Consider the following 9,701-nt stretch of genomic DNA (forward strand, 5'->3'; position numbering starts at 1 on the left):
TTTCTAAACAACTTGAAAAACTCCAAAAACAAACTTTGTATAACTTGCCAAGCTCTACACTTTTGCTTTTGGGCCCAACCCCAAAATATGCTTAGATTTTGAAATGGATTTTCAGGGTAGGGTTTACATGTTGAAACGCGGGGTTTTCTCGAAAAATTCAAAACCCAGTCAAACTTTGAACTTGAGTTAAACAATACAATTCAACACTCATTACACAAATGTAAACTTGTTTTAGTAAATGCACATCAAAGTTTTCACCAAATGCCAAATGCTTTGCAATGCATATGATGACATGTCAGATTTTAACATTTAAACACCCGAGGTGTTACACTCATGTTTTAATAAATCTCACAGTAGGGGTGCGCCCCTCCTGTTTTGCCTAAAAAAATGACAAGTACATGTGAGTAGGCATAGTTTGGACAGTACTGCCACATGCTATCCCATTACCATCTTATTGGAGGAGAAATATTTGGAAGATGCTGCAACACTTCCGGGAAACAATTTATTCTGGCGGAGTTTGTCCTAATGATACATATTTGCCATCAGTTCAATTCAAAAACATGGCCTACCGACCCTACCGTACACCCATGCTACTCAGTTGGTATGACCGAGGACAACAAAAAGAAATGAAGAAAAATGCAAAGGAGCTGATGTCATGAACATCTAGTGATTATGTTATGACAGTAGGTTTGTCTCTTCCTGTGAAATCCTTGAGCTTTGAAACAGACAAAGCCAGGTCTGCATTAGGAATTATCAAAGATTAAGTATTGGCATGTAAATAATTTCAAAGTTGAATGTAAAAAGTTCCATGGAAGAGCACAAGATAGTAACCTATTAAAGGCTTCAGAGCTGTTTGAGCATCGAGACTATGCTTTGAGATATCAGATTCAAATTGTTCTATGTAGAGGCGGATAGTAGCTCCAGCAGATCCGGTTCCCTACAACAGCATACTTAATCAGATTGTTGTAGATCAAACGTCAACAAATTTTATATATTTTTCAGGAAACGAAGCAACAGATGTACCGAAAGCCGGAAGATAATCCTAGATCCATCAGTGAAAACAAATCGAAGTCCTTGTTTTGATACCGTACTACCGTCTACCTGTGATATGGAAGCGAAGTGTGATTTATGCCAATCATTTCACACATGAAGGGGAGTGGAAGAGAGAAGCAGATAGTACAGGATCAGTATAGCTGAAATCATCAGCAAATTGGAGGGTGTAATCTCCTGCATCACGAGATCAAAAGCATCAGTTTTCAGGAGGCTTCCTCACAAAGTAAAATATACAAGTGCAACTAGATAAAAAAGATGCATGCAAACAAACCATATTTCTCTCCAGGCTTGCTATTTGCAATAACATCTTTAAGGTGATCCATCATCTTGTTTGCACTTTGTGATTCACACTCCTGTACAATTACAAATTACAAAATCATTGGTTAAACAAAAAACGCAGCCAACTTAGGAGGAACTAGTGGCTTCTTAATTAAGAAGAAATATGCACCCAAATTATTCTTGACAAAATCAGATTACTATGACTGTACAAGAAATTTGGTCAGGTGGTCCCAACATGTATGGCCTTAAGTGCAATTTCAGGAATCCATTTGGTTAAATACCTCATAATCATATCTAGAAAAGAAATTCCTGCCATAGGTTTTCCAGTGCTCCTTAGCAATATCTTCCACTGACACTAATCTCTCTCCAACCTTCTTATCCTTGTTCCGGTGTGCAAGTATGGAAAGCCAAGCCAGAACAGCCCTGAGAGTCAAGAGTTGACAATAGTATGGCTAGTTGTCTACAGACATTTCTCACAAACAGAAACATGAATGATGTCCAAAGCTTCTCTGTTTAGAACTTCAAAGAAAAAATAGATTAACAAAAGCTACAGATGATAAGTAATTTACTTCTTACCAGATGCCATCCTTCTCTCTAATGTGATCAGATCCAGTCCCAAAACTTTCCTCTCCGCAAATAGACAATTTTCCTGCATCCATTAGGTTGCCAAAAAATTTCCAGCCTGTTGGAACCTACGAAGTGGCGTCTTTGTCTTAGATAATCAAGTAGAATTACAGGTTTACAAAACTTGTCTGTTTGTATATGATAATGAGCAATGAAACTCCATGGCAAAGATACCTCAAAGAATGGAACATTCAATTTCTTGGCAACGCGATCAAGAGCACCACTGGTTGGCATTGATCTCGCGAGTCCCTAAAAAATAGTTCAAACTTAAAGATTCCTACCATCTCCAAGACAAAAATGAGAAGCAAGCAAAGTGCCATCACATTACTTTTGTACCAAACTGGAAATAAGGAATTGCTGCCTGTGCATTGGCTGCAATTATTGCAACAGAGTCTGATGGGGTAATAAAGAACCTTTTCCCAAGAATCATGTTCCGATCACCATCACCTGAAACAATTCATGCTTATCTGTTGTTATTCAGTTAGACTAAGCATTTGCTTGAAACAATAAATAAATATCACTATACAATGCAACGAACTAAATAAAGATAGAATGGAGTAGGGATGAAAATGGTCAGGAAAAGCATAAACTGTTTTGTTTTCATATATTTTGTTTAAAGAAATGAAATTGGAAGCGATATTGCCGGAAAAACACACAGCACCAGCGTTAAGGGTATATAGAATATGGTTAGTATTGGTCGGTGATTTATAGTCAAAATACGGTAACAAAGCACCATGCCACCTTACAAACGAACGAGAATAGCATGAAAAGCAATTCAAACAACATCTAAACAATACAATGGTTTAAGTTCAACATAGCACAAGACAAAGTTGACATAAATTTCAACATGGAAGAGCGGCAGCAGGACGGCGTGCGTCGTTTGTCGTGACTGCCAACTAAGGGAGTATGGCACATGGGATGGGGATGGGGCGGCTAGAGTTTGAGGCATTGGAACGTGCGTAGGGGTGCAAAAGGTCAGATACGGATGGATGCCTACAGATATGAATACAGATAGCTATAATGTTTCTCAGATTCGGATTCAAATTCAAATACAGATAGTGTCAGCTGTTTCAGTTGTGTCTTTTTTTTTCTCGAACACACAGGAGAGCTGCGTATCATTGTATTAGTAGAAGAAAAGGAGTCATACATAGACCCAAACACACACACACACACCCCTCCGCACCTTCCCAGTTCTGTGTTCACCGTGTGTCAGATAAGATATGAATGGATATCGACATTATATAAATGCGATAAGATACGGATAAGGTATCGGATATTGAATATCTAGACTCTACGGACAGATCTAAACTCCTAACAGATTCGAACTCAGATACGGACGGAAAGTATCTGTACCATTTGCACCCCTAGGCGTGCGTCATGGGCTTGGGTTGGATAAAGGATGGAGTTGGCGTATTTTGAGGAAGAAAGCTGCTAATACCTACTAATACCTATGATTATTTCCACCAGAAAACGGTAAATTGCTTAAACGGTTGGAAATGGTAAAAATAGATACCACTTCCATATTTGCGTTTTTGGTTACAAATTCTGTTTTCCCCAAATATGCTATAAAACCTTAAAACGAGCTGTGGTAAACTTTACATTTCCGCTTTCATCTATAGCACAGAGTTTGCCAGCACAACAGCAGTGCATTTTCAGATTTAAATGACAATGTCAAGTTAGAAACCAAAAACTTATAAAATAAGAATTCAAATGTAAATATGTGCACTAGCGGTAGTAATTTACATGGACAGTTCTAGACATGCACTAAATCTAACTGAATGGAAGGAGTAAATTACTAGCTTCTACATGGCCATCATTCAGTTCATAAGGTCAATGGCTAAAAGAATTCTCTCTTCGAGAAAGGAAAGCCAGGGACAATGTATGATTTGATAACTTCTGAATATTTCTAAGCTAGTGGATTAATGCTCTCAAAGAATGCTTCATCTTGAACTGACAACTTTCCATTGCATAAGCAAGAACATTGAATTTTGGGCATATCCAATACTGAGAACATGGAAACAAAGTAGCAGTCTGAATCCAGACATACCATCACTTGCTGCACCAAAGTCAGGTGCATCGGTTCCAAACATAGTAAAAACAAGCTCCTTAGCGTAACTGTAAAACAATATCAGTCAATTAAATAATACAACCTGTAAACTTTAAATTATTGCATCACTAAGATTTCAGTTCTGCATAAGAAATTGAAAATTCAACTAGTGTCTTCGAAACATTGGGTTTCATTGGAATTCCAATCAATTATCAAACAAGAGAGTTGTTTCAAAGAAGTACAAAAATAAGTAGAAATAAAATGATTAAATATTTGTTCACATTTTGATAAATATATCCCTTTATACCAGAAATGATACACATACGTTAGATTTGGATCTGGATGACCATTTCCAAAATCTTCAAGAGGCACCCCATTTAATATGCAGTCCTGAAAACAAGGTATTTAGCATCAAACAAAATAATCTTTCAAGAGAACTAAAGCCTTTGTTTCAAGTAAATTAATATGCTACCGGATCAGCTCCAAGTTTCTCAACAAAAATAGGTCCTGCATACGCACCAGTAACTGCATGCATCGCATCGAATATGAACCTGTAAAAACAAGCTAAATATTCAACTTTATATGTGCTTTTTAATAGTATGCTCATATTACCAAGAACAACCAATGAGAAATTTTTGCCAAGAATAACCAAAGACACTGGTGAATAAGAACATGTATGAATAGTAGGTCAATATGAACATATGGATTATAAGGGGTCTAATAGTTACATTATTACTCAAGTAATACACTCACAATAACATGTAAATACAAAAGGAGATATAGAGAGAGAGGGAGACCTGAAATCAGGCCGAGAAAGCAAATCCTTGATAAGTTGGAAGTCAAATACATTCTGCAAGCCAAAAACAAACAAATTATTAATGAAATAAAAACAGGGTATTGCTCCCCAATATTTCACTGCATACCTCCATTAGTTCAAGGTAATCTGAAACAGGATCTATCACTTCTATGGTGAAATCACCATAGCTTACAACTCCAACAGAGGTTAGATCAGTATCAGGAATCCCTGCTGTTTTTATTTCAGAAATCTGCAGAACAAAATTAGCATTGCACATCAGCAACAATACAAGAAATGAACAGTAGATATGTATATGATGATTTATAGTGTTAGAGCTACATACTGAAAGTGTGTTCCCATAAATTTGATCAGTAATCGTCTCTGGTGCTGGCTGTCCACTGCTGTAGTTAAACTGTGAGAAAACAATGTTTACATCAGAATAGTTTGAAATCTCACGAATAAGGTAACAGAATTGCATCTTCTTTAAATCACCTATGAATATTTTTTTTTTCATTCCAAATATTAGCTAAAGCATAACTAGATGCTCTCCCAATTGCTTGATTTGCAAGATGAAAAAAAAACTCGACCTGAAAGGGTTAAGACTGCCCCCACAGCATTCCAAATAAGAAGAAGACCTCACCAGGTCGAGAAAAACCCGGAACCCCCGCCCCACCCTTACATGGTGGCTTTCCGTCGCCCAAGTGAGAATTGGGCCGGTGCCAGCCCCCCCCCCCCCCCCCCCCCCCCAGTGCTTTGGATATGGGACGAACGAGGGGATTTTTTTAACCTCAGCCTGAAATTCGCTCCCACGAGGAGTCGAACCCAGGATGAGGAGTGCCGCCGGGGTACTCTAACCAACTGGATTAGAGGCCCTTTGGCAAGATGCAAAAAATATCAAACAAGAAAATATATAAACATACAAAAGAACTTTATTTGTCTTCTTTTCCAGTAAAAGGAATCCATACATTGACAAACACAAACACAGCAATGTGTGTGAGTATACATATATTCAACTTCTCGATTGTCATTCCCTGTCACTATATCGACATCCATGGCTGGTAACCTTGATTTCTAGAAATAGTAAAGTTTTTGTTCAGTACTGCTTGCTCAAACATTCCATGTCATTATCCACTTGGAGTAAGTTTTAAGGATTCAATAAATCACTGCTGTAGAGGGAAAACACAATACACATCTTTTTACTGCCTAGCACACCTTAATACCCCAGTCATTGTCTGGTCCACCTGGATTATGGCTTGCACTCATGATAAAGCCACCATTGGCCTAAAAAAGAATTTAGAAACCATCAAAAACGGACAAAGTGGACAGTCATCCACATAATTAATTTATGAAGATCCAAGACATACTTCTCTTTTACGAATTACTGCAGATACAGCAGGAGTTGACAGTAGACCATCCCTGCAAACAAAATGATGGACATTTAGACAATAACAAGACATGAAGTATGGGAAATAAAAAAGTTTGGTAGAGGAATAACATTGGGAAAGCATGCTCAATCCAAGGAAAGTATATATCATTTCCAAAGCACAGCATCAACTTAACATCAAGTGATTAACATACAGAAAGATAGTTTTGTGGCAAAATCATAAAATTGTTTAGTTGAATATTTTATGCATTCACAGGGTGCATGCTGCAAGCTTTAATCTGTATTCTATGGATAAATATACATGGTATTCTACCGAACGCTTTTCAATCATTTTAGTTGAACAAATAGGCCCACCTCTAATAGTTTCTGATTCATCCTTAAAAAATGATAATCAGCTGATTCCTTACCTGCCGACAATGATCTTCTGAACTCCATTTCCAGCTGCAATCTTAATGATGATCTATAGTTCCAACAGTACAGGTACTCACAAATATGTACAAACAAACATGGATCAAATAAATATGTGCTCATTCTACATTTCAAGCTGTACCTGAGCAGCCTCCTTGTTAAAGTACCGGCCATCACCCCCAAGTACAAGGGTTGCACCCACATAATCTTCAGGGGGCAAGGAATTGAATAGAGCCTTGAAACCACAGAAAATGGAGAAATCAATAGGACTTATGATATACATAAGCGCAACAGCAACAAATTGCAGCACACCTGAATCCAATTAGCAAGGTAGTTCTCCTGCTGGAACACTTTCACCTGAAAAGAACAGCAGAGAATGCTATCACAATCCATAATCTGTCACCATACCGGAACCTGTACAGCAATGTTTTTCCAGAGGAATAAAAGCTACTACTAAATCTGCATAGCTCGGAAGCAGTCAAATGGAGTACCTTTTTCCTCAGGCCACTAGTCCCCGTCTTCTGCCCCTCAACTGGCTTGGTCAGGATCGAGTTGATCTACACAAAAGGTTATAATAATCATTATCTGAGATTGTGCATCACACCAAAAGTACAAGACAACTCGATGATCCCCCAACCCATTGTTTCGAAAAGAAACTCTCCAATGGACCATACAATGATTCCTAAGTTAAAAAACGCATGAACACATGCATTTTTTTAGAGTTATAGGGCTCTGCCCAGTCTTAGCATTCAGCAAAGACACACATGTTCAGAGCTTCAGATACAGCATTCAGGTGGGCAACACCTGTCCATAGAGAGAACCAAAAAACCGAAGAAAAAAAACTACCAAAGCAAACATTCATCCATCCCTCCCAAGACAAGCCCCCAGATTCATTAAACTAAACCAGTTGCCCTTCTTGTCTTCATCCTCCACCGAAAGACTATCAGATAGCATCAGCTTCACTTCTTCAGGAACATTCCTGCCCTTCCAGTTACGAACACATGCATATAAGCTAAAGTGACGGATAATCCCAAAACACACAGCAAGGCCACCATACAAGCAGTTTTGCAACTAATGCGTCTGGAGAAACACACGAACCCACCAAAATTATGAATCCCAGCAGAGAAACCGCAACCGAAATTCGGCTCCACGAAAAACAAAAATAGCACATACATTCGCCCACACCTCCCAGACCTTAGCAGCCGGAAATGTGGAACATAGCCACGTTCCTCGTTCCGGCAACGTCCACGTCATTTACGTTGCCGCGTTATAAAATGACACCCCAATGCAAGTTGCCGTTCACTTGTGGGAACATGCCTGCTAAGTCCCAGACCCGGTCGGTGGGCGCAACTTCTGACGGGAAGTGATAATTACAACTACAATTGCACGGGAGCCCTGCACAGAACCCGGCGCTATCAATCCGGCCACTCAAAAACCCAAGGGACGGGAGACGAGGAGCACTGGCGCCATCAATCACGCCTCATCGGCGGCCAGGAACAAGGAAAACGGTGGGATGGGGTCAACCAGGAACCATACCTTGAGCGCCTGGGCGGCTGACGGCGTCCCGGCGGAGGAGCAGCGGGCGACGAGGAGCGCTGGCGAGGCGCCCTGGCGGGCTGCGGCAGTGGCCCGCGGTGGTGTGGATCGGATGGTGGAGAGCAGCGGGCAGAGGCGGAGCGCGTGCGTCGTAGGCATTGTGGCCGCTGGCACGGCTCCGGTGGCACCGCCGTCAGCGCTAGACACGAGACGGGAGTGAGTGTCGAGACAGAAGAGTGGTCGAGAGGGGCGGGGGCAGTTTGTGTTAAGGATGGCAACGGATCGGGTTCGGATCGGGTGGAGTCTCCGTGCACTCAAAACCGAAACCCGAAATCGAAACCCGAATCCGTCCCGAAAACCGATTCGGGTGGAAATCCATCACCAAAACCAAATCCGCGGATACCCGAAACCCGAACGGATACCCAAAACCCGAATGGATACCCGAAACCCGCGGATATATATACACATATTCACATGTATAAACAAGAGGCAACAAATAATAAATATTTTCATGAGTCAACTTTAAATAAATTTAATAATCTAAGTAAATAAATTATTATTAGTATATTATAAAACATGAGTTTTAATTCCAAATGATTTATTTCGGATATCCATTGGATATCCACGGGTGAAAAATCAAACCCGAAACCGAACCCGATTGGTTTCGGAGCCCCGAACCTGAAAACCGTGGGTGAAAAACCATCTCCAAACCTGAACCCGCAGAACCCGAAACCCGCGGATATCCGCCCCAAACCCGATCCGTTGCCATCCTTAGTTTGTGTGGCGGGGAGCAGGTACAATAAAGCTACGTTAGATTGGCTTATAGTCAGGAGTCAGGACACCTCACCAAAATCCAATCCAATCCAACGTGGATAAGAGAGAAAAAAAAAAGCGGAAAGAAAATGAGGTTGGCGTTTGCAGCCCAGCCGGTTTCATGTGCCTAGCTTTCGATTTGTGGGGGCCGCATTATAGGACGTTGCCTGGCTACTACGAGCTCCCGGCAGCAGCAAGCTCGTGGTCGGCGCACCAAGCTACGAAGGGCGGCGAGCTTGTGGCCGGCACGCTGAGCTTGTGTCTGGGCAGTCAAGCTGCGAGCGGCGGGTGAGCTGCGGTAGAGTAACCTGCTGGTACCTGATTTTTCGCGTCCTATTCTTTAACACTATTTCAACAATATTTTTTTTAACAAAAAGTGTTTTTTCCTCGTAACAAATAAGTATCACGGCATCCTGAATTTTTTATATTTTAGCCCTTTTTTAAAAAGTTTTTCACAAATAGATCCCTGACGGAAAGATTTCAGAAAATGGACCTTTAGTTCGGCGTCATTGATGCTGGCGCCGAGATAACACGTCTCGGCGTCAGCGTCTCTGGCGCCGAGCTCCTGAGCACGGTAGATGACATGGCAGTGAGCTCGGCGCCAAGATCTATGGCGCCGAGCACTGGCATCTTGGCGCCGAGCACTGGCGCCGTAGCTCGACGCCATAGATCTTGGCGCCGAGCTCACTGCCATTTAACCCTGGCCAACCTTCCTGTCCGAGCGTTCTTCCTCTTCTTTCTCCTCCTCTCGGTTTTTTCTC

General features: G+C 41.1%; 1 protein-coding gene across 1 annotated transcript; it reads right to left on the reverse strand.

Annotated features, from left to right (window-relative positions):
* Positions 1-466: 466 nt before the first annotated feature.
* Positions 467-8,387, reverse strand: LOC136456237 (phosphoglucomutase, chloroplastic-like). The gene is made up of 22 exons (XM_066456031.1): positions 8,128-8,387; positions 7,083-7,148; positions 6,904-6,948; positions 6,734-6,826; positions 6,591-6,643; positions 6,164-6,215; positions 6,012-6,080; positions 5,143-5,211; positions 4,927-5,049; positions 4,801-4,853; positions 4,476-4,554; positions 4,329-4,393; positions 4,004-4,071; positions 2,285-2,403; positions 2,131-2,205; positions 1,909-2,024; positions 1,614-1,755; positions 1,325-1,406; positions 1,181-1,227; positions 1,024-1,101; positions 832-937; positions 467-738 (listed from the first exon to the last, which is right to left on the reverse strand). Exons 1-22 carry the CDS (start codon positions 8,284-8,286, stop codon positions 671-673), a joined length of 1,827 nt encoding a protein of 608 aa, XP_066312128.1. The 5' UTR covers positions 8,287-8,387; the 3' UTR covers positions 467-670.
* Positions 8,388-9,701: the final 1,314 nt, after the last annotated feature.

This window comes from Miscanthus floridulus, chromosome 6 (genome assembly GCF_019320115.1).
Source record: "Miscanthus floridulus cultivar M001 chromosome 6, ASM1932011v1, whole genome shotgun sequence".
Lineage (NCBI taxonomy): Eukaryota > Viridiplantae > Streptophyta > Magnoliopsida > Poales > Poaceae > Miscanthus > Miscanthus floridulus.

Excerpts from the sequence above, each read along its gene's own strand:
- LOC136456237 (XM_066456031.1), bottom strand. The coding sequence starts at position 8,286 with ATGCCTACGACGCACGCGCTCCGCCTCTGCCCGCTGCTCTCCACCATC. Across the intron at positions 1,407-1,613 it reads TTTCTAGATATGATTATGAG|GAGTGTGAATCACAAAGTGC; the intron begins GTATTTAACCAA and ends GTAATTGTACAG. Across the intron at positions 1,228-1,324 it reads CAAGCCTGGAGAGAAATATG|GAGATTACACCCTCCAATTT; the intron begins GTTTGTTTGCAT and ends CTCGTGATGCAG.